Source organism: Microcebus murinus, unplaced genomic scaffold, assembly GCF_040939455.1.
Source record: "Microcebus murinus isolate Inina unplaced genomic scaffold, M.murinus_Inina_mat1.0 scaf003_hap2_Mmur4.0, whole genome shotgun sequence".
Taxonomy (NCBI): Eukaryota; Metazoa; Chordata; class Mammalia; order Primates; family Cheirogaleidae; genus Microcebus; species Microcebus murinus.
Window position 1 is genome coordinate 977,319 of NW_027438949.1, and position 23,069 is coordinate 1,000,387.

Genomic DNA, 23,069 nt, shown 5'->3' on the forward strand with positions numbered 1-23,069 from the left:
TCAGTTTGTCACTGAGGAACAGTGAGGTCCTCTGAAGTCAGTGAGCTCCCGTGGGCAATCGTGTGGGAGGTGTGGCATAGTCACGGGGGTGGTGACCAGATACGGGATGGCCACGGTCACCTCCACGGACAGAACTGAAGGTGGCCTGCTGCCGGCATGTGGATGAGGGAGGCTGTACTCGACCTCCTATTGCCTGTGGGAAGTGGGTTCCACCCCTACCCCCACCCCCTCAGTCCAGGAGGAGGCCTGGTAGGGCAAGGAGCTGCAAGCTTCTGGAAGGCAGAAGCTGCCTCTCCCATTTGGGGATACCATAGTGCCCAGCAAGGTGCCAGGTATGTAGAAGGCACCGAGTGAATGTCTTTTGGCCAGACAGACAAACATGAGGTGGCTGCAAGTACCCTTCTGTCTCAAGAACTCTCAGGGACTGCCAAATGCCCACAGTACCATTCAGCACAGCCATTGGGCATTTGCCAAGCGTCAGAGCCATGCTAAGCACTGAGTGAGGGCGGCAAAGACAACTCCAGGAGCGATATGGGTGCTGCCTGCTGCATGAGTGGTACCCCCTGGAGAGGCAGTGTTGCTGTAAAGGAGCTTGGTCTCCTGGACAGACAGGAGCTGGAGTGGGCGAGGGTGCATTACAATTCTTTAGAAAGAAAACGATATAAACAGGCCTCTCCCAAGATCCCGGCAGCAAGTCAGTGACAGATGAAATGCTGAGAAGGGCATGAGTGATAATGCCCTGGAGTTCCTGGAAGCCTGGAGTTTTGCTGCCCACAAGGCTACAGGCCAATCTGTCTATGCAGCGTGGGAGGGATGGTCCAGCAGGTCACACCCAGTGAGCTGGGAAGGGAGGCAGGGGAGCAGAGGGTGGGGCCTGGAGATGCTGGCTCTGCCACCCCTCTCAGGGTCTCCCTAGCAGAGGGCTTGACACACCCAACTCTAGTGACCAGCCCCCAGCCCTTGCCCCTTGGGAGAAGGCTCCAAGGACCTGGCCCATGTCACAGAGAACTGGCTGGAGTTGATCAAAGTCTGAGGCAAACTCCCTCCCCAAACACCCCTCTCTAGTTGCTGAGGGGCTCACTTCGATGGCTCTACAGAGACACTTCATTCTCCTCTGGTGGGGTGCCCTCCAGTGCTTATAGGATATGGGCCAAGACAGGACCAGAGCTTGGAGTGCCTTGGCTGGCTCAGGAAGAAGTGGCACCAGGCGGGCTGGCAGCCCTTGGCTACTTCTGCCCAGGAACAGCAACTTCACATTCAGATCCATTGGGCTGGGTGGTGGAGCCAGACCAAAATAAGCAACTTGGCAGTTGACAGCTGCCACTGTGTCCACTCCACCCTGCCTAAGCCTCCCACCTGGTGGGTACCTGCCTGCTAGCCCTGCACAGGCTGTTGGCAGAATACTGGGAACGGTCCTCATTTGCTACTTGGCCAGTGAGGGGAGTAGCTATTGTTCCCAGTGCTGGTCTCCATCTCTGGAATCCAAAAACTCCATCAGCTGGCAAAGCTAGTGTGGCCAGGGCCTCAGTGGCCTTCCAGCCCCAACTCTCCTGTTGTACTGTTATGGGGTGAGCACCCAGCTCTTCCTAGGAGCCTTCCCACTGCCCCGCATACTACTTGGCAGACAGACCTGGGGCTGCAAGTTGCCCCCATACCCCCAGCCCCTCCAACTGCTTCGCTGGCAGAGCCCAGGCAGGGGAGTGAGCTAGGTACTGAGGAGCCCCTGCCTTCCTTTTCAAGTACAGCCTCTCTGGAGTGTTCTGTTTCTCTCCAGTAACAGCCATGATAAGCGGTCACCCAGGTGCCTGAACTTTGCCAGCTGGTCCCAATGACCCTTCACTGACACCTTAAAGTAGGTGTTACCATGTCACAACTGGGAAGGGCTCACCTGGGATTTGTACCTGGCCCTTTGTACCCCAGGGCCCTCACTACCTCACGAGGTGTTGGTGGCACTAAGAAACATGATTCAACTGGCCAGTGCCTAGCATGCACTAGGCCTGTAAAGTGGGCCGGTAGGAGGGCTGCCTGCTGGCATCCTGAGAGCATTGGTACTCTATGGAGAGGGAGTGATGGGCCCCTCAGAAGTGTGGGAGTGTTTCCTAACCTGCCATCTGGAAGGAAAAGCACACTGGGAAGTGGCACTGAGCAGCCAGGGCGCAGGGACTACAGGGACTAGCCCCTGGGACAGCTGTGTGCTGCAGGCAGCTGGTTCACATGCCAGCTTTGACCACATCAGCAAGATGGGGGTGCTCACTGTGCTCACCAAGCAAAGAACAGAAAGTGCCTCAGTGTGTGGCTTGTGCCCAGGCTCAAACACAGGAGCCAGTATAAAGACAAGGCTGGCTGTGTCTCCATTTGTGACTGCAGTGCTGACTACTGGATTTGGGGGAAGCTGGGAAGGGCCTCTGCCTTCTCTGACCAAGCCAGATGCCACTCCCACTGGCAGGTGTGGCAGAGCAGCCCTCCTCCCCGATCTCCACTCAGCCAGGCCAGGAAGGTCAAAGGGCCCTTCCAAAGGCTGCCACAGGAAGACTCGCCCCAGACAGGTGGTAAGCTGGAGACACTGCTGTGCCACAGGGACTGGGACAAGAGAGAACAAGCAGAGTCTTCTTTGCTAGATGAGGTCATATGCTGGGAAGGAGGGGGACAACCCCCATACCATGCAGGCAATCAGGAAGGAGACAAAGGGAAGGCAGACACATGGCACCATGGGGACCAGACGGGAAGGCTTCGCCTGAGGAGAAAGGGGAGTCCCGGATCGAAGGCAGCCCCCTACCCACTCAGTGCTTCTGCTATCCAGGCAGACAAGGGGATGCTGGGCCCCAGCAAGCAAGCCAGGATCCCTGTGTTCCAAATGTGTTCGTGATGGCCAGTGACTGTTTATTGAAAGAAGCAAGGGAGGGCTGAGGATGCAGCCCTCAGGCCTGGATGTGGCTCTTTGCACTGAAGGCCAGGTAGTAGATCACTAAGCCAATTGCTGCGGCCAGCACCTCAGTGGAGACCCAGGGCCCATTCCAGGTGCCCTGCAAGAAAGGAAATCAAAAGCCAGCTCAGGGAGGGACAGGCGAATGGACCAGCTAGCCCCAGTCACCCTCCATCAGGGGGACGAAGACATGCTGGCCAATCATGGCCAAACAGGTAGGGCTGGGGTTGCAGAGACGACGAGAAATGAGAACCTTCACTCAGCCCTGACCCCCCAAAAAAGAAAAGGAGTGCCATGAGCTCCTTGTTCCCCTAGGACCAGGCCACTCACCCGATGGTCCACACTGACTGTGAATAGGGGCGGGATGATTGAAATGTCCTCGTTATTTCTCTGAGCCTGGAAGGGAGGTGCTGGGGTCAGGCAGTGCCAGATGGGCTGCCCAAGACCCAGAAGAGGAGAGAAATGGGCAAGAGACATGCGAGGAAGGGCCAGGTGGACCAGCAGCACAGGAAGGTGCCTACCTGGCTCAGAACTTGCTGCCAACACCTTCCCCATTTACCCCATCCTGCCCTGCATAAGCAAGGCCCCCAGTGGGCCAAAGCTCCAGGGAGAAGGGACCACAGGGAGAGCAGGCTAGACATCACTGCAGAAATGGGATGTGCCCTCCCTCCCTCGGGCCTCAGAGGGCTCCAGGCCATACCCACCTTCCTTAGGAGGCTGTAGGACTCCTCATCGAAGAATCTGACCTCATAGGTACCTGCATGTGCGCTCTTGTGGTCCAGGCTCCAGGACACCTGGGTTGGGTGTGTTGGTAGGGGGTGGGCAGAGTGGACACATGAAGGGCTTCCCTGCCAGTGCTGACACAGCACTGTCCCTGAGTCCACGACCCCTAACCCTGCTCAACTGAGCCAACTCAGGGCTTCAAGTCAAGCCCATGAGCAGGCAGCCTCCCTCAACAATCTCAAACTCAGCACCCCTTACCTGATAACGCCCCACATCCTGGCCCCGGGTGACAGGGAATTGTTTTCCACCGACGTCAGCATAAAGAGCCATGTTCTGGGTGAGGAGACAAAGGGAGAATCACCTTCTCCCCTCTCGGTATGAGCAGAGGCCCCACTGTGCTGCCTGGACCAGTGCCACGGCCTGTGGGCAGGGAGGCCAGGCCCAGCGGGGGGCTGCAGCATGTCCGGCAGGAGGCACCATGCAAGAACCACAGAGGTAGGCCTGGCACAACCCAGAGCCATCTAGAAAACCAACTGTCACTATCTGTGTCTGTCTTCCCTGACAGGGGACAGGGTTAGATCCCCCCTATGGCCTGATCTAACTTGACTCACAGCAAGCCTATTAACTGTGAACAGGGGTGGGATGTTTAAAATGTCTGTGTTAGTTCTCTGAACCTGCAAGGGAGGTACAAGGGTCAAGGATTACCAAATGGCTGTTCAATGGGTATTTCACCAAGAAATATTGTTATTTTTATTTATTTATTTTTTTGAGACAGAGTCTTGCTTTGTTGCCCAGGCTAGAGTGAGTGCCGTGGCATCAGCCTAGCTCACAGCAACCTCAAAACTCCTGGGCTCAAGCAATCCTACTGCCTCAGCCTCTCGAGTAGCTGGGACTACAGGCACATACCACCATGCCCGGCTAACTTTTTCTATATATATTAGTTGGCCAATTAATTTCTTTCTATTTATAGTAGAGACGGGGTCTCGCTCTTGCTCAGGCTGGTTTCGAACTCCTGACCTCAAGCAATCCACCGGCTTCAGCCTCCCAGAGTGCTAGGATTACAGGTGTGAGCCACCTCGCCTGGCCCTGTTATTTTTATATATTTATTTTGATACAGAGTCTCATTCTGTGGCCTGGGCTAGAGTGCCATGGTGTCAGCCTGGCTCACAGCAACCTAACTCCTGGGCTCAAGCAATCCTCCTGCCTTAGCCTCCCGAGTAGCTGGGACTACAGGCGCGTGCCACCTCATCTGGCTAATTTTTTCAATTTTTGTAGAGACAGGGTCTTGCTCTTGCTCAGACTGGTCTTAAACTCCTGAGCTCAAGCGATCCTCTTGCCTCAGCCTCCTAGAGTGCTGGGATTACAGATGTGAGCCACCGCACCTGGCCACCCAAGGAGTATTGTACCAGAAAAAGGCCCAACTTCCTTCTCTGGACTTTTGCAAATGCACGTTAGGGGCCAAAGCCAAGGTTCCTCAATCTTGACACAGCACTGTCCCTGAGTCCACAAACCCTGACCCTGCTCAACTGAGCCAACTCAGGGCTTCAACTCATGCCCATGAGCAGGCAGCCTCCCTCAACAATCTCAAACTCAGCACCCCTTACCTGATAATGCCCCACATCCTGACCCTGGATGACAGGGAATTGTTTTTCACCGACGTCATACACGTTAAAAACACCCAAACAGATGCACTAGCAAACAGTAACCAGAAAAGGGACAGAGGGGCCTAGGAACCAACCCTGGCCCTTTCTCATGTTCCAGACATTCATTCTGGAAACAGTTGGGTATCCAGTCCATGTTACTGTGTGTAGGCAAAGCATACAAAGGAGGTCAGGAAAATGATCAGTAAACACTCGCTAGGGTTAGGCCTTGCTGTGTCCTGATCTCTCCCACACCCTGTGGATTGGAATTATTCTCCCTCTGTAAATATGGGCCCTCAGGTTGGACACTGTCAACTGGCAGTGAGGAGCACCTCACACCCCTACACCCACCTCTCACCCCTGCATCCTCCTGGCTGAACCCCCACTGCCTCACCTGGACCCTGTTCTTGCACGTCAGGGAGATCTCCACAATGAAGACTGTTTCTGTGGAAATGACAGCATCTGAAGTGGTATAGTAAGAAGGGGTGATCTGGGGTTCCATGCAGGCCTCTGCTGTGGGGAGGAGGCAGAGAAACACCTGGGTTAAGGCCAGCTTTAGTGTGCTATGCTGAAGGCAGGAGGGACTGCAAGGCCTCACCACCCAGGCCCAGGCAGCTGAGGACACACAGGACCCTTCTGTCCCTTCCAGGGAGGATATGGGACTCAGTCCAAGTACTCGGTTGGAAATGCAGTGGCAAAGTGGGATGGCCATGACGGAAGGCAGGGGAGGCCTTGTAGAGGTGGGAGTTCCTTGCAACAGTGAAGGAAGAACATGTGTGTGTTGGGGGTGGGTGGAGGATGATTCACTGTACTACTCATGGCAGTGCCCACACCTACAATGGGCAGGCCATGTAATAGCCTGCCTGGGCCCTGAAATACCCTGGAAGCCCAGGGGGCCAGGCCAGCATCAATTCAGAGCCATGCATAGCCCAGTTTAGTGAAGGTGTCCTCGGCAGAGACACCAAGTGGGGTGCAGGCAGTACACAGGGCTTTCAAGATAAGGGAAAAGGTCTCTGCTTCCAGCCAGTTGACAGAAGGACAAGAGTGGTCCTAGTGTTTCCCAAGGGAAGCAAATGGAAAAGACTCTGGATCTGAAGGCACAACTTGTCCCCTCCAACTGGGCAGCTCTAACAGAAAGGTCCCTGGCTTAGCCATCTCCATAACCACAGAGGGCCACAGCACAGGAAGGGTGCCACCTACACAAGGGGGTGTGAAACAAATGCTACCCCAAGTGGGCAAGTTCTCAGCCAACTGCTCTCCGAATGTGATGCCCTGGCAGAGTGATGGCTTAAGCTGAGGAAATCAGAGGAGGTTTTGGGTGGGTCTAGACAGTAGGAGGCAGATGCCTGGGAATGAGTCCCACAGCCCTTCTGTGTCCTGCTGAGTTGGGTCTTTTTCCTGTGGACACTGTGGAGCCCCTGAAGGGTTTCACAGCCAGGTCTGTCCTTTGGAGATATCCCTGGCTACACAGAAGGGAATTCCTGAGGGGTGGGTGAGAAGGGTACAGGGAGGGAGGCCAGTGAGGCTGGTGAAACACTCCAGGCACCAAAGGCGCTGGCATGAAGTACAGCAGAAGAGTGAGCATGCAGAAAGCAGCCCCACCCAGCCCAGGACCCAGGCCAGGTGCTGGCTGCTACAACCACCTCCTAACCACCTTTCTGGACTCCAGTCAAAGCTCAAACCCACCACCAGGTGTTAAGAATCACTCAGGAATGTCACCCAAGGGGACAGCAGTTTAGCTCTGCAGAAAACCCTGGTAAGGGGCTTGGCACTCAAGGCCCACTCATCCCTCTCTTGCTCTCTGCCGCTCCGCTCTGCCTGGAACGTCCTTGCTCCCTGTACTCACTTAGCTTTCACTTCCTGGGGAAGCCTGGCCCGAACAGCACTGGCCCATGTGGCTCCCTGCTGCGATCACTCTGCGCTCTAGAGCTTTGCTTCTGGCCGACCCTCCTTTAGGAGCAGGAGCAGGAACACGTGTCACCCTGCTAGAGCTGGGGGCCGGAAAACGGTGGAGTCTCTGGGACTTTTCTTCGCATGAGCAGACAAGGAAAAGATATGGCTGTTTCTCCTGGCAGCCTGGCTGCTGGGTAAACGTGTGTGTGGTGCTTTGGTTGCCGCGCCCTGAGGTCACCTGCCTCTCGTTGGAAGGCCAGGACCGCAGCGACGGGCACCCAAAAGAGCCAGACCCTTGCTTCGCCCGCACCCTTCCGCCCCCCCCAGCACCACCTGCGTGGGACAGAGGCTCGCCAGAAAGAAGCTCTGGCCAGGCCGCTACCTGAGCAGCAGGAGAGGCCGGACAGCAGGAGTAGTGCCAGGCCGCCGAGAGATGCCATCGTCGCCATCGCCTCTTCTCTGCCGAGAGTAAAAGAGAGCGAACTCCCCTGAACACGAGGGCAGACGAGGAAGCGCGACGCGTAAGCAGTAGTGGCAGCCAATCACGCGCCGGCTAGCCTCGTGACGTTGCTGGCGGCACTGACGTGTCCCCTCCCCAAGCGGAGGCCAGCTAGTCCCGCCCCCCCACCAAGATGGCGACGGCAGCGGCGGAGCTGTAGGCGCCTGAAGGGAGCAAGGGAATCGGCGCGGCCGCGCGCGTGCGCAGTGTGGGGCCCGAGCCTGCCTCGAGGACTTCTCGCCCTAACGAACTCTCGCGAAGTCGGTGTCTGCACGTTGGGACGTGAGGTGGCTCTCACTTTCCATCATGGCGCTGAAGGTGGTGATGACCGCTGGCGGCGCTGCGAAGGCAGTACTCAGGCCGGCCCTTCTCTGTCGTCCTTGGGAGGTGAGCGGGGAGCAGGCCACGGGACAGTCACAGCGCTCGCTGGGGGTGGGGATTGGGGGCAGCTGCTCTCGGAGCAGCCTGGAGTCCGATTGGCTGTGGGCCCCACGCGGGGCGGGGAGAGGGCTGCACGCCAGGGTTGATTGGCTGCCTCCGCTGTCTGTGAGGAGATTGGCCGAAGTTGGCCCTGGCCACCCGTGGGGTCTGCACTTGGTGGCGGGGGTCTCTGGGCAGGCCGGGAGAGTGTGCCGCGGCGGCTGGGTGTCACTTCCTTAGTGTCCTTGTCGGAGCCCTCTGAGACAGTCACGTGTCCCGGCCCGCCTTTCTCGTACCGCTTTGAGAATCCCGTTCCTGGACTCAGATCCTTTACGGGTTTCCCTCACTTGGACAGCTTTTCCACCTGTTTTGGTGGCAAAGAATCAGACTTTGCTAGTCACCCATGATCCCTCTCACATTCTTATAGCCTCAGATGCGCTTCCCTTTGAGGCTCTTGGGAATGGGAGGGAGCCAGTGTTTCTAAGGCTGGCGGGGGCGGGAAGCTGTGAGGGAAGAGGGCATTTCTTCCGAAGTTCTGTGTCTGGGATCTTGCTTATTCAGATTCAATTCCTGTTTCCTTACACACACTTAAAATGAGGATAATTTAGGTCCCGGGTGGGTTAGAAACCATCTGAAGCAGCAGCAAGCCAGCTGGCCCCAGCATATAAGAGTTAGGGCCTCCAGGCCTTGCTCCTCCACTAACCCATTGTGTGGCCCTTGGCCAGTCCTCTCCTCTCTTTGGGTTCCAGTTTCCCCTCTGTCCAGTGAGGGGAGGGGTCTCAAAAGATCCTGCCAATACTGACCTTCCAGAACTTTGTGTCTTTGCTGACACTCTCCATGGACACTTCTGCTTGCTATGTTTCCTCCCTCTGATCCCTGCGGAAGCTTGTGCCTTAGGGAGTTGTCTTTAAAATGCTGACATCCAACTTGCTGATGGAAGAACTACAGTATATAGAGGCTTTTCAGAGGCATTGATGGCTCTAGCAGCTAGGTTCCTGTAGGCTCTTGGTGAAGATATTTGTCTCCTCTCTGACCTCCCCTGTGTGAGTGTGCTTGTGTTTGTTGGGGTGGGAGTGGAGCACAGTGAATGATTGGTAGCTGGGCAGTGCCTTGCCCTGAGACTGCTTTTCCTGGGTATGAGAACCTTTAGAGAGGAGCCCCAGATCTTGGGTCCCACTAACTGGGACCTCCTGGGAAAACATTCAGCTACCCTTGACACTTGATCCAGCAGAAACATGCCAAAGAGCAGAGCCTCAGTAAGCTTAAGATGTGGCATGTGGGAACCCTTCAGCAAAAGCACATACTACCCTGGACCTCTTTCTTTCTGTGTACCTATCAAAGGATGATAGAAGAGCAGGAGGCATGTGCATATATCCCATCCTGCCTCATACTGGGCTCCTTTGATTGGAAACTATACTAGGCATCCTGGGCACAGTGACCCCCTGAAGGAAAGTGCCTGCATCTGTAAAGTAATGTCAGGGAAGTCTCTATCTGGGGAGCTCTCTGGGTCATTTGCCAAAGCCCAAAGGAGTGTCTGGTGTAGGGACCAAGTGCAGGAGAGGTTCAGCCCTGGTGGTGACATTGCCATCCTTGGAAGGTGCACAGGCTTTCAGCCATGCCCAGTGGGGGTCCTCCAGAGGCTGGCTCACCCACAGCCACAGTTAAAGCCCAGGAGGAATTACTGTTGGGAGAAGCGGGAGTCAGCCCTACCTTCCCCACCAGAGACACCAGCCTTGAACTCTGATTGGAGGGACTGGTGGGTGAAGGGGCAGGCTGCTTTAGCACAGCTGGAGTCCCTGCTAGGGACTGAACAGCTCACATAGTTCCTCTTGTGGAATCTTTCCAACAGTCACCTAAAGTAGGCACCTTTGTTCTGTGGATTTCAGATGAAGACACAAAGCCATCTCAAGAGTAGCAGATGATAGATTTGAAGTGAGGTCTCCTAGTCTCCATTTCTTTTTTCTTTTTCTTTTTTTTTTTTTTTTTTGAGACAGAGTCTCACTCTATTGCCTGGGCTAGAGTGCCGTGGCATCAACTTAGCTCACAGCAACCTCAAACTCCTGGGCTCAAGCAGTCCTTCTGCCTCAGCCTCCCAAGTAACTGGGACTACAGGCACATGCCACCATGCCCGGCTAATTTTTTTCTATATATTTTTAGTTGGCCAATTAATTTGTTTCTATTTATAGTAGAGACGGGGGTCTCACTCTTGCTCAGGCTGGTTTCGAACTCCTGGACCTTGAGCGATCCTCCTGCCTCAGCCTCCCAGAGTGCTAGGATTACAGGCGTGAGCTACCGCGCCCAGCCATCTTTCTTCATTTTCTGATGTGCTTGTTCACTCAGCAGATGTTCCTTGTGTTCCAGCTCTGGGTCAGGCACTGTGCTGTATACCTGGAGTGGCAGTAGGAGACCAGACAGACATGGCTCCTGCTCTCAGTGGCTTAGGGGTTAGGGAGGAGGCAAGGCAGCCATAACCTGGAGAGATGTTCCCAGATGGTGCCCAACTTAACAGCCGTGGGGCATCAGGGAAGGCTCCCTGGAGGAAGGGCTGTCTTAGCCACCTTCTCCAGGGGTCCTCAGACTTTTTAAACAGGGAGCCAGTTCACTGTTCCTCAGACCGTTGGAGGGCCTTTGGACAATGCGGCACACATTCCACACATGTGCACTGTGGGCCCGGGACGAGTCGGCTGTTAAGCAGGACAGGCAGCACCGGCAAAAACATCTGGCAGGCCAGATAAATGTCCTTGGTGGGCCGCATATGGCCTGTGGGCCGTAGTTTGAGGACCCCTGTTCTAGGCACTTATATTGAGAACGTATAAATAAGATGATTCCAGACCTTGACAAGTGCTAGAAAGGACACAGAAAAGTCCCAAGTGTGCCTGTGGCTGTAGATCCAGGTGCTGCACAGATCAGCTGAAGTACCTCGGGGCTCTGGTCCTAGTAGTCACCACCTCCTAACCCCAGGCTTGGGGCCAGTGAGTGGCACACCTGCACTGCCAGAGCTCGTGCAAGTGGGCCACTTGGGAATGCTGCCCAGGTGGACCCAGACAGGGAACGGTCAGACTCTACCTGAGCCTTCTAGACTTCTAGTGGGAAGGCACAGCTCTTGGAAGAATGGCCATGGTGCCTCTCCCATTGGCTAGAACACTCACCTGCCTCGTATGCATGTTGTAGGGTGTCTCCAAGTGACAAGGAGGACCTTGGCTCTGCCACTATCTCGAATGTATTCCTAGGTGGGTGGGGCATAGTAGGGAGGAGAGGAAAGCCCTCCTGCAGTGGGACCTGGGACATGGGCACCTTTTCTCCTTCCAGGACAGTGGGTCACTTCTTAGCACGTGGCCCGCTTGGCTTAGCTTTTACTCTGAAACTGTCAGGTGTTTCCCACTCAGAGGGTTGGGGACATTTGTCATCTGGCTAGACCATGAAGCAGCTTTGCAGTCCTTTCTGAAAGCCTTCCTAGAGATTGAATCTGTTTTTAATCTTCTAGAAATGGCTCAATTTCCATTTGCTTTCAGTTTCTACTCTAAGGGGCCTTTACCCAGGGGGCTGGCAGTGCTTGTCTCAGGGACGCTTGTTATCTCATCTCCCTGTTCTGCTTTTTCTATAGTGACCGTGTGCTGCTTTTGTAATATGGAAAAATGATAAAAGAAGTGATAACATTATTGTTGTTATGGACCTGTGGTTTATTGTAATGATTTCCCTATGGTACCAGGTTTAGTTTGCCAATTTTCCCATGTTACAAACGTCACCGAGCAGGAATAATTGGCCAAAACAGAATCAGAAGCGAAAAAGTGGGGGAGATGTATGTTTTTAAGTAAATTGACCAAAGAGCTGAAGGATGCAGGAAGGGGTGAAACCACTTTGCATGGTGCTTCAGTGGGCCAGTCCTTGGAAAATAGAGGCTTTGGAGCCATCTGTCTTGGGGGCATATTGTGTGCTATTGTTCACGGGATGGTGGCACACAAGTGGGTGTGTATCTGGGCACAGCCAGCCCTGGCCAACTTTACTTTCTGAGCTGGACGACAAACATTGGTATTTGGGTTCTTTTTGCCAGGTTCTAGGTGCCTATGAGGCCCCCTGGAGGAGCATTTCCTCAGTAAGTACCTGCCTGTGTGTGTGTGTGTGTGTGTGTGTGTGCGCTTACACATGTGTGTTTGTGTGCATGTATGTGTTTGTGTGCACATGTGCCTGTGCCTCTTTGCCTTCTGGTCTTCTGAGTCCTTCCCTGTGAGGTGCCGTCTCCAGAGGTTACCAACTTCTCCCCTTCCCTGAATTGTGCTAGACAGCATCCCCAGGGAAAAGACCCTAGTTCCTTGGTCACAGCCTTGTTCTTCCAACCTTGGCTGATTATGTCTTCTTCCTTTCTGTTTTCCCTCTAGCAACAAACAATTGTGAGTATTCTTCTTCTCCTCTGCCTGTTTGATTTGGGGGCTCTTAGATGCCTTGGACCAAAGTCCAGGTAGGGGTGGGGACTGCTGCTGACCAGGAAGTCCCAGATGAGCAGCCCTGTCTGGGATGGGGGTACCCCAGATTGGCACTTTGAAGTTAGCCAGCCTTTGGGATCAGTGCTGGTGGGCAGAAGGGAACTGGCTTGAGCTCTTGGGCACTGAGCTGGGGAGCATGTGGGAGTACCTGAAGGCCTACTTTCGCCATCCCCTTCCTTCCAGCCTCCGTCGGCTAAGTATGGTGGGCGGCACACAGTGACTATGATCCCGGGCGATGGCATTGGGCCAGAGCTCATGTTGCATGTCAAGTCTGTGTTCAGGTACAGAATCCCTGGGCCCACCTCCCCTTGCCTTGTTCCCCAGGGAGGGTTGTGTCCTGGGCCCAGCTGGGGGTCCTTGAAAGCTTTGTGCCAAGAGGATATGGGAAACACCTGGTGAGGTGGTGGCAGAAGGGCCTGTGAGACCAGGCCTTGCATCCCAGTGCCTCTGATCCTGCCAGGCTGGCCTGGACATGGGGAAGTTCACACCGGTCCTGGTAACAGTGTGTGTTGGGGAGTTCAGGTGTGTTCCCATCATTCAGTGCAAGTGGGCCCAGTCTCTCCCCAGCTAGAGCCAGGTCAGGGCAGGCAGCAATAGGGGAGGGGCCTCTGTACCCTGCAGCCTGGCAGGCTTCCTGGAGGAGGTGTGGGGGAGGTCCTGGGCCAGCCTCCCTGACCCTGCTCTGCCCCAGGCACGCATGTGTGCCTGTGGACTTTGAGGAGGTACACGTGAGTTCCAGTGCTGATGAAGAGGACATCCGCAATGCCATCATGGCCATCCGTCGGAACCGCGTGGCTCTAAAGGGTGAGCTCTGGGGCCAGAGGCCAGGATGGGGCCCTACACATGATTCCTTATACCTCCAGGCTGACCGTCTTGGGACTCCATGGCTCTGATTTCAGGTCTTCTCTGGCTAGAGAGGACCCTTGTGCTCGGAGACTGGGTGGAAGCTTCTGTGGGCCTGTTCATGCTGTGGCCCTGAGATCTTGGTAGAAATAGCTGCGTGTGAGCCTATCCAGTGACAGACTCCTTCCCACTCCCTCCTTCCCTTCTCAGATAGCTCTCTCTGCTAGGGTCAGCTTTGACCCTCAGAGTCTTTCTTCACAGAGCAGATGTTACAGAGATGCAGTTCTGACCCTCTGCCTGCTGCCTTGGCTCTAGCCAGCAAAGCTGTGGATGGCACAGATGGGATTCTAGTAGCCTTTCCTGAGTTTGCCTTGGTTTGGTCCAGGTCCTTAAACTTTTTCTGTCACTCATTCTGCAAACTTAAGCTCATTACCTGCTCTATGTGAGGAGCATGTGAGCAATGATGCACACAGGTAGAGCCCCAGGCCCTGGCAGTCAAGTGGAAGGGCCTGCATGCCAACCACAGGGTACCCTAGGCACTCTGGGTGAAGTTAGTGTGGGCAGGGTGCAGTTTGGAGGGATAGGTGGCCCTTGTGGGCTGCCGAGAAAGGTCTCTTTGCTTGGTACCCTCTCATTGCCTGCTCCCAGCGGCTACTGGTCCCCTGCTTCCCTGGGCCAGTCTGGCCTTATCCAAGCAGCTCCTGCCTGCCCCTGAGCGGGGGCTTGTGTGGTACCTTGATGTGGGGCCTGACAGTAACCATAGCCAAGGTTACCTTGCTGGCATCAGACTGACCAGCCAGCCTGTTAGTAAACAGGAGTGGTCACTTTCTATTGAGCCAGACCCTGGATGGGAAATGGCATGGCCTGCTGGCCAGCTGCCTACCCTTCTTCATTCATTTATATATTCACATAGTAAATAGGGTGCCTTCTATGTGCCAGGTGCCATCTAGTTCTTTGGAACCCATCAATGAACAGAACACACACACATGCTCCTTTGCCCTCGTGGGGCTTACGTTGGAAGTTGCATTCTAGTGTACTACAAGGTATTTTTGCTGCCAAAATCTCTGATTTAAGCAGCCTTTGGCATACATTCTCTGGGTCAAGAAGAGGGAGTGTGACAGCGAAGCTGAGCCTGGGGGGCCCTCTCCAGCTTGCCTGTCTTGTTTTGTGTTCTGTAGGCAACATTGAAACAAACCATAACCTGCCACCATCCCACAAATCCCGAAACAACATCCTTCGGTGAGAGCCAAGTACATGAGGCTGTGGCTTGGTGGGGGCCAGGGTAAGGTGTGTCAGCAGAGTCTGGCCCTGGCCAGCTGTCAATCAGGCCTAGCTTGCCTCTTTCTCTGTCTGCTCCTAGCACCAGCCTGGACCTCTACGCCAATGTCATCCACTGTAAGAGCCTGCCAGGAGTGGTGACCCGGCACAAGGACATAGACATCCTCATCATCCGGGAAAACACAGAGGGCGAGTACAGCAGCCTGGAGCATGAGGTGGGCAAGGCCTGGGTTACCCTCTCGAGTCATGGGGGCTGGGGATGAGCATGGCCATGGTCCATGTTGAGGGGAGACTTAAACAACCAGAAACAGGCATACCCTCAAAGCGTCGGGGCCTGTGCTTAAGGGAGAAGCCAGAATACTGAGAGACAAGGCTGCTTCCCACTGTGCCCTTATTGCACCAGCCCACTTGGCCAGCTCAGCTCTCCTATGGGCTCCCTGAGGCAGGCCCCAATAGGACACAGGTCCCTTCTCCCCTGTCCCCTTCTCAGAGTGTGGCAGGAGTAGTGGAGAGCCTGAAGATCATCACCAAAGCCAAGTCCCTGCGCATTGCTGAGTACGCCTTCAAGCTGGCCCAGGAGAGTGGGCGCAAGAAAGTGACGGCTGTGCACAAGGCCAACATCATGTATGTCCGTCCTGTCCTGCCCCCTTTGTAAGCAGCCCTGAAGCAGCTACAGCAGCACACTTGGGCCTGCTCTCGGGGCCTTAGCATCCAAGACCTTGGCCACCTACCAGGGGGGCCACACCACACCCAGGTGTGTGCCCTATTGCCCCAAGACCTTGCCACAGCCCACACTTAGGGAAGGTGGAACAGGATTATGCCCCTGCTGCAGGCGAGGAGCAGGTTAGAAATTAGACCTCAGTCTGCCATGGCCCTCTGCACACTCTGGCCCTCTGGCTGATTGTTGTAATGGACCAAGCTAGTGTCCTGTTCCTTCCGCCTTCCAGGAAACTGGGTGACGGGCTCTTCCTCCAGTGTTGCAGGGAGGTGGCAGCCCGCTACCCCCAGATCACCTTCGAGAACATGATTGTGGACAACACCACCATGCAGGTAGGTAGCCTACACAGCTCTGTCACTTCCTGCCCTGGGTGTCCTGGGCTTCTTGTACTCGTGCTCCTAAATCTGTTCCTTAGCCCCTTCCTTGCCCCACAGCTGGTATCCCGGCCCCAGCAGTTCGATGTCATGGTGATGCCCAATCTCTACGGCAACATTGTCAACAACGTCTGTGCAGGGCTGGTCGGGGGCCCAGGCCTGGTGGCTGGGGCCAACTACGGCCACGTGTACGCGGTGTTTGAGACGGTGAGTGCTGCCAAAAGTGCCAAGGGTCAGATGCAGCCCCACGGTCTTTTCCTTACAGCCTTGTTGTGGTATGATTCCCACAGCATGCTGTTTGACCATTACAAGTGCACAATTCAGTGGTTTTTAGAATGTCCAGAGTCGGGCAACCATCACCACTATCTCATTCTAGAATGTTTTCATCACCCCAGAAGGAAACCCTGTCCCCATTGGCAGACTCTCCCCTTCCCTCCCCAGCACCCACTCATCTGCTTCCTATCTCTGGATGCTTCACGTGAGTAGAATCATCTGCTCCATGTTGTTATGTTCTCCACCCACTCTCCTCCATCTTGCCTCTTTCAGGCTACAAGGAACACAGGCAAGAGTATCGCCAATAAGAACATTGCCAACCCCACAGCTACTCTGCTGGCGAGTTGCATGATGCTAGACCACCTCAAGTAAGTGGCTTCCCAATGCCTGGCCATGACCTGCTGGTCAGCCTCTAAGCCCTGAGGACCGAAGCTGGCTCTCCCCTATTCTAGGCTCCACTCCTACGCCACCTCCATCCGCAAGGCTGTCTTGGCGTCCATGGACAATGAAAACGTGAGGTTCCTCTTGTTCCCTCCCCTGCCCCTTAGCCTCCCTCCTCTAATCTGCGTTGACTGGGGCCTGGGGCCCCAAAGCAAGGATAGTACCAGATAGGTAGGGTTTCTGGGCCTTAGCTGGTACCACTGCCCTCTTGGTGGCAGTTCCAGCCCCTGCAAGCCATGGAAGACAGTGGGTAGCCATGGGCCACCTGTGGGATGGAGGGTGCTGGCGGGGCTTGGTGTGTGCCCCAGCTAGCCCCTCTCTTACAGATGCACACTCCAGACATCGGGGGCCAAGGCACCACATCTGAAGCCATCCAGGACATCCTACGCCACATCCGTATCATCAATGGCAGGGCCGTGGAGGCCTAGGTTGTCCCTGGGACCATCCTGGCCCACTCCTCAGATCCCCTCCTTACCACAGCACCCTCAGCCAGCTTGGTTGGCAGACCCCAGAATAAACTAGCTTCTGCCCCAGCTTTTGGCCATATGCTTCCCTCACTCTAGGACGCAGCTGTTTCAGTTCACACTTTATTAAGAAAGAGACACACACACTTTTTTCCCCATCTGAGGACTCTGTAGGAGGACCATGAGCAGAACACATTCTGAAAGATGGGCCTGGTCCTTAGCCCTGAATCTGTCTGCCCTGCCATGGGGGTGGGGGCAGAGGAAAGCTCCCGCAACACAGTGGGAGCTGGCTTGCTTCCCTCAAGGCACTGAAAGCTGGGAGGCAGGGCTTAGGGGTTGAGCCAGGGGTGCTGGAGGCAGTCGGCTGCACTGGCCCGCTTTTCGGGGATGTACTCCATCATGGGCAGCAGGAAGGCGCTGAACTGCATGGCCTGCTCCAGGGGCCACTCGTACTTCTCCATGAGCACCTCGTACAAGCCCCAGTGCTTAAGGTTGTGGATGTGTCGCAGCTCTCCTGAGGGTGGGCCAGATGGGCATCAGGCTCCGTCCCCAGGCCTGCCTGGTACTTAGGCTCTGCCAGGAAGGCCTCTGGTTTCTGGGTTCCCTCTATTTCAGAACACAAGATCCCTGCCCCACCCTCCCCACAGCCAGGTGGCCTGAGCTTGTGCAGGTACCCACCTCTCCGGTTGAAGAACTCCCGGGAGTAGCGGCCTGAGAGGGCAAAGGCTGGGGGGATGTCTCCCAGAAGCTCCACAATGTGAGCGATGTGGTCTGTGGATAGAGAAGAGGTTGGGGTACAGGTGGGGAGTTGGGAGGCCCCGAGGCTGAGCCCAGGGTCTGCCTGCCCTACCCTCATCGCGACTGTAGTCTTCTCCAGAGTGAGGTTCAAACAGGTAGTCGCCAGTGGCCAGCTCAAAGGCCTGGAAGTGGGGAAGAAGGTGAGGCTGCTGGCAGGAGAGTTAGCGGCCCTGGGTGCGGGGCAGCCAGGTGGGTGTACCATGCATGCCGTGCTCCAGATGTCCGCGGGGGGGCCATACTCAGCTCCAATCAGCACCTCCACGGCCCGGTACTGCCGCGTCTGGATGTCCTCAGTGAAGTGCTTGTGCTGGAGGCAAGGGGAGCCCTGGGAACAGGAGCTGGGGGCCAAGGCTAGCCTGCCCCAATGAACTCCACGCCCACCTCTGGTCCGTGCACCCAAGGAGCTCTGGTGGGACTTGCTCTGGGCTTCAGGGTCCCCACATCTCCCTGGAGGGGGACTGGCCCCTTCCTAGTGGGCCCCTGCCCCTTGCCATGGCCCAGTTCTGCTGACTGGGCAGGACTGATGCTGGCTCATGTCCCCAGATGAACCAGTGGGTCATGTACACCACAGGCCTATAGTGGGGGGCTCCCCAAGTGGGCCTGTGCCTCCACCCTCAGACCAAGGCCCCCAGTGCTGCACTGCAGGGCTCGGTCATACCACCCAGCAGGCATTGCCCAGGTCCGCGATCTTGATCTTGATCTTGTCTGCGTTCTGGGGCTCCAGGGGGTTCACCAGGAGGTTTGAGGCACCAAACCGTGCTGGGGAAGGAAGAGAAGGGAGAGAGACTGAGCTGGTCTGACTCCTCATGGCCCTGCCACCCAGTGCCCGCCACTCAACTTACTGCTGGGTGACAGGAGGCCCCCGATCTCATGCTGAGTGGACGAACCGGAGGAGAGGATGGAACCCGAAGCAAGAGAGAAGAGGGAGCCCGAGAAGCCAGAACTCTGCGAACAGGGGCTGAGGCTGCGGTCGCCCCCTGGGGTCGGGGGGGAGGAAGCTGGGGAGGGGCCTGCCCCGGCCCCCCCGGGGTGGCAGCCTGAAGAGGAGGTAGAGCTGCTGCCCCCCTCTAGTCTTGAGCTGGAGTCTGGGGAGATGGGGTGGAGGTAGCACGTGAGTGGGTACCCTGTGGACCATGCTGTGCTGGGGCCCAGCACCCCTCCGGTGCCTCACCCTCAGCCTGGGCCGCCACCTCCATGGCCTGCCTGTGCAGGTCCCGCAGCCGCTCCTCCAGCAGTCGCTTCTGCAGTTTCTGTTTGCGCCTCATCTTCTTCCTCTTGTTTTTGGACAGCTTACCCGTCTGCCGTCAAAGCCAGGGTCACCCCAGGGATCCTGGCACCCACCCCCAGTCAGCCTGACAGTAGGAGTCTCCCTGCACACCCCACAAGGGACAAGGCCTCCAGGCGCCAGAGCTCCCATGGATGCCAGAATGTGGCACCACCACCCTCTGGCTTACCCTTGGCACCAGTTCCTTACCCGTCTCCCTGCCTGTCCTACCCCCTAAAGCTCTATAGGAGGGGGGACCTGCTTCCTGGCCCCACCTAAGGTGGCCTGAAGTGACCATTAGGGGAAGACAGTATCCTTCCACTGAAGCAGTTGGGACATGTGACCTACCCTGTGCACCACTCATCTGGGTAGGAGTGCCATGGAGGTGGGGTGGAGCCAGTGTGGCTGAGGGCTGAGCTTGGGGGAATTGGCCCCAGCTCACTCAGATGGGGAGAGGAGGCACGGGCAAAGGGGTATCCCGACTTACCAAGACTTCCTGGGGGGCGGTGCTGACTGAGGGTGCAGGTGGGGCATGGGGAGAAGAGGAACAGAGGTTCAGGCAAGAGCCGAGGCCCAGAGGCCCCTGCCCCATCCTGTACAGGCTCTTAGTACCTATGGAGCGGGATGGGGGCGGTGCCCCTGACTGCTGCCACTCCGCAGCCTCGGCTGCTAGGCGCCTGATGTATGCATCACCCACGCACAGCAGGATGTTCTCAGGCTTGATGTCCGTGTGGATGATCTTGCATTTGGTGTGGAGGTAATCCAGGCCATGCAGCACCTAAGGAGGGACACACCTGAGCACCAGCCCACCTGGGCTGGACTGGGCAGCCCAGTGGGCAGCACTCACCTGCCTCACAATGCTCTTCACACAGGGCACAGGCAGGCCCTGGTAGTTGGACTTGATGATCCACTTAAGCAGCTGGTGGCCCAGGACCTCCAGCACCATGCACACATCTGCAGCCGGGAGTGAAGGTGGCCAGTGGGCACACAGCTGGGGCATAGGCCCCTTCCACCCTCAGTCCCAGGCAGTCCTAGGGGTCACCATTATCCCAGCATTATTTATAGTGTCCCTGTCACTCCAAGGTGTGGCAACATTTTGTGATCATACTTAGAGAGGGAACACTGGAGGGGCAGAGATGGAGGTCTTTCAGGCCTGCCTCACTTCTATGCCCAGTTATGCCAAAGGGCATCTTGGTAGTCCCCCAAAAGGAAGGCACTGCTGCAGAGGCAGCCCCTACCACTTGGGGGTAACTCAGCAACATCTGTGGATCACCAGTAACAACCTGGTCTCCCCGCATGTAGGCACAATTATCCAAAGGGGTGGGGTTATTTTATAGACTAGTGTCACTGGGAGGTGTAAAGCCCCATCGTGCAGATCAGCAAACTGAAGTTCAAGTAGCTGGGAAGGCATTAGCTGGTCCCTTTGCTGCCACACTGCTCATCTGGCAAAGGATACGGACTCCATTAACGCCTGAGATCCTGAAGTCATCAATGAGCTGGACAATGGTCTCTCTTTTGGGATCACTAGGGTCGCTGTCCCGGACCTGAAGCAAAAGCCAAGGGACCACAGGTGGTTCCAACCTGCTCCTCACCAGCTGCTCCCCTCGGTGTCCCTTGAAGCACCTCTCCACCCCTCCCCAATTCCTGCTCCAGCTGGGTCCTACTGGAAGAAAAGCCACTGGTCCCTCCCGTCCCTCTGCCAGGTCCTCCCACTCCGGCAGAGCCAGCTGGAATCTGCCCCTCATAGCCCCGCCCTGCCCTGCCAAGCCCCAGCAGGCCCTGCACCCACATCGCCAGGCCCCAGACAGCTCCAGGGGAGCTAGGAGAGGGTAGGGGAGGCGCCTCACACATTTCAGGAGCTTGATCTCATCCACAGCTGTCTCTGTGTAATGCCCTGCGCTCTTCACCACTTTTAGGGCCACGAAGCGCTTGCGCCTGCAATACCGACACCCTTGTAGGCTGCGGCCCTGGCCATACCCACAGGGGTACATTGTGGTGGCCATGGGGGAGGCCAGGAGCAGGATCCCAGCCAGCACTGGGCCCTGAAGGCAAAAGGGGGCACTCACTGGATGTCCCAGCACAGCCAGACAGTGGAGAAGTGGCCCCAGCCCAGCTTGCGCACCACGTGGTACCGCCCATTGAACAGGTCACCGATCTTCACGGGATAGTAGCCGCCTGCCAAAGGGAGCTGATAGATCGTGGGGGGGCCTCTTCCCGCCCCCCAGGACAGCTCAGCCCAGCTGGCCATGGGGCCCACTTAGGCATGCTCCGTCCAGGGCCCCTTCAGTGGTACATGGCCGCATGCGTCCAAGGCCAAGCCTCACCCTTGCAGTAGTCCTTGGGGTCCTCCTGTTCCTCGTCATCAGAGCCCAGGAGCCCCTGCAGCATTTGGGGTGCTGGTGTGGCCGGGGCTAGTTCGGAGCCCGAGGACTCAGGCCCGCAGGAGGCCTGCGAGCTGCGGTTGGGGTGGGCGGGCAGTGAGCGCGTGAGGCGCCAGGAGCCCCAGGTGCCCGGCCGAGCCCTACCTGCTGCTGCTGCTGCTGCCGCCGCTGTCTCCACCACCGCCACTCCCGCCCGCACTGGCGCTCATCCCGGCCGGCCAGCGGTGGCCTCGCAGCCCGCAGCTCCGATGCCCCAGGCGGCTGCTCAAGTGGGGCCAGCCACAGCCAGTGCATTTATAGCCTCCGGCTGCTGATCTCACCCGCCTTTATAAATAGCCTACCAGCTGCTCGGCTGTGGGCAAGGTATGTGGCACAGGGAGGGGGTGGTGCAGCGACAGCCCCAGCCCGGCCCCCAGGCCGAGCTGCCTTCCTGCTCTGCAGCCACCCCAGAGGGAGATGGGGCTACTGCTTGGGGGCAAGGTGGTGGTGACTTCATCCCCAGGATCAGCCCCCACAACCCACCTACACAGGGAGGAAGTAACCATACCACAGGCCAAGCCCCTGCATTCCAGGGCTGACTGCAGGGTCCACCGTTGAAAGGACATGGTCCACATGGTGACCTGGTCCCTTACCCTGTGCCCAGGGCACTGGTGGAGCTTTTAGAATGTTCTCAGACTTCCCACTTAGCCCCTGTGGTGTCTTCCTGGAGGAGACCCCTCCCATTCCTGTTGGAGCCCCATTTCCACCCACTCATACTACTTTTCCTGTGGCTTGTCACACCTAAGACAGGTGGGAGCCAGTGCTTTCTCCAAATGTGGTATCACTGGGGACACCTGGCAGAGCAGGGGTCAGAGCATGAGCTGAGGGCACCTCACCCACCTCTGGTGAACAAGCCAGCCCATAGCCACTGTCCCCCGTGGGCCACCTGGGTCCCCATGCGGGGGCATTTGGGGCCTCCATGTGCTGGCCACTGCTGCAGCATGGTTGAGGGGTGAGCGAGGGGCCCCACCTGGAGTCTGGGGGTACCAGCATGGGGTTTCAGCAGAGACTGACAAGCACCTCTGCTCTTAGATCACTCTGGCTGCTTCAAGAAGGGGACAGAGGGGTAAATGTGGAGCTGGGAGGCCAGCTGGGGACCACTGAGGGTCAAATGAGGCAGAGGTGGCTTGGTAGTAATAGTGGTGGTCCCAAGATGGGAGACACCCGTGCCAGGAAAGAACTGGTAGGGGTGGGACAGGCATAGATGGAGGGGGGCAGCTTTCCTGGGGAAACAGGGGAGATATGGGTGGGGAGGAGGCAGAGACAGAGGCTGCCTAATGGCCTCTTTTTTCTTGTGCAGCAGGTCAGTCATGGGGCAGCAAGTTGAGTCTTGCAGGGGAAGGTAGGGGCTGGGGATTGGGCTTTTTCTAGAAAGATGTGTGTCGATTTTATTTCCAGATGTGATTCTCTAGCAAGCAAATGGGGGTAGGGGAGGGGGAAGGAGAGGGACCGTTATAAATTAGAAACAAGCCCAGGTTGGGGGAGGCAGGCAAGCTGGTGGGATGGGCAGTGGGCAGGAGCCTGCTGCTGGGTATAGCACCCCAGGCTCTTTTGGCCCCTTCTTGGTCACTGGCTCAGTCCTGTGGCAGCAGGTCCTACTGGCTGCTGTCTAAGCTG

General features: G+C 56.7%; 3 protein-coding genes across 8 annotated transcripts; 1 reads left to right on the plus strand and 2 right to left on the minus strand.

Moving 5' to 3' along the window:
* Positions 1-2,859: 2,859 nt before the first annotated feature.
* SSR4 (signal sequence receptor subunit 4) lies at positions 2,860-7,724 on the minus strand. 3 transcript variants are annotated; one of them, XM_012757203.3, is made up of 6 exons: positions 7,562-7,720; positions 5,681-5,796; positions 3,905-3,979; positions 3,628-3,717; positions 3,254-3,319; positions 2,860-3,023 (listed from the first exon to the last, which is right to left on the minus strand). In XM_012757203.3, the coding sequence occupies exons 1-6, from the start codon at positions 7,626-7,628 to the stop codon at positions 2,919-2,921; spliced, it is 519 nt and encodes a 172-aa protein (XP_012612657.1). In that variant the 5' UTR covers positions 7,629-7,720; the 3' UTR covers positions 2,860-2,918. The 3 variants fall into 3 exon arrangements, with proteins under 3 accessions (XP_012612657.1, XP_012612656.1, XP_075855837.1); XM_012757202.3 differs by having other exon boundaries at positions 5,681-5,799; positions 7,562-7,719; XM_075999722.1 differs by lacking the exon at positions 3,254-3,319 and having other exon boundaries at positions 5,681-5,799; positions 7,562-7,724.
* Positions 7,725-7,833: 109 nt separating this feature from the next.
* IDH3G (isocitrate dehydrogenase (NAD(+)) 3 non-catalytic subunit gamma) lies at positions 7,834-17,039 on the plus strand. 2 transcript variants are annotated; one of them, XM_012757199.3, is made up of 13 exons: positions 7,834-8,065; positions 12,150-12,191; positions 12,475-12,486; positions 12,763-12,860; positions 13,271-13,383; positions 14,601-14,661; positions 14,783-14,915; positions 15,191-15,324; positions 15,648-15,750; positions 15,853-15,999; positions 16,339-16,433; positions 16,518-16,578; positions 16,833-17,039. In XM_012757199.3, exons 1-13 carry the CDS (start codon positions 7,985-7,987, stop codon positions 16,932-16,934), a joined length of 1,182 nt encoding a protein of 393 aa, XP_012612653.1. In that variant the 5' UTR covers positions 7,834-7,984; the 3' UTR covers positions 16,935-17,039. The 2 variants fall into 2 exon arrangements, with proteins under 2 accessions (XP_012612653.1, XP_012612654.1); XM_012757200.3 differs by lacking the exon at positions 12,475-12,486.
* Positions 17,035-21,720, minus strand: SRPK3 (SRSF protein kinase 3). Of its 3 annotated transcripts, XM_012757198.3 has the most exons (15): positions 21,558-21,720; positions 21,357-21,487; positions 21,099-21,207; positions 20,880-20,967; positions 20,489-20,576; positions 19,880-19,986; positions 19,645-19,810; positions 19,520-19,545; positions 18,940-19,066; positions 18,611-18,853; positions 18,427-18,527; positions 17,968-18,075; positions 17,821-17,890; positions 17,649-17,741; positions 17,035-17,484 (listed from the first exon to the last, which is right to left on the minus strand). In XM_012757198.3, exons 1-15 carry the CDS (start codon positions 21,620-21,622, stop codon positions 17,300-17,302), a joined length of 1,707 nt encoding a protein of 568 aa, XP_012612652.1. In that variant the 5' UTR covers positions 21,623-21,720; the 3' UTR covers positions 17,035-17,299. The 3 variants fall into 3 exon arrangements, with proteins under 3 accessions (XP_012612652.1, XP_075855834.1, XP_075855833.1); XM_075999719.1 differs by having other exon boundaries at positions 17,060-17,484; positions 21,357-21,601; XM_075999718.1 differs by lacking the exon at positions 21,558-21,720 and having other exon boundaries at positions 17,060-17,484; positions 21,099-21,448.
* Positions 21,721-23,069: the final 1,349 nt, after the last annotated feature.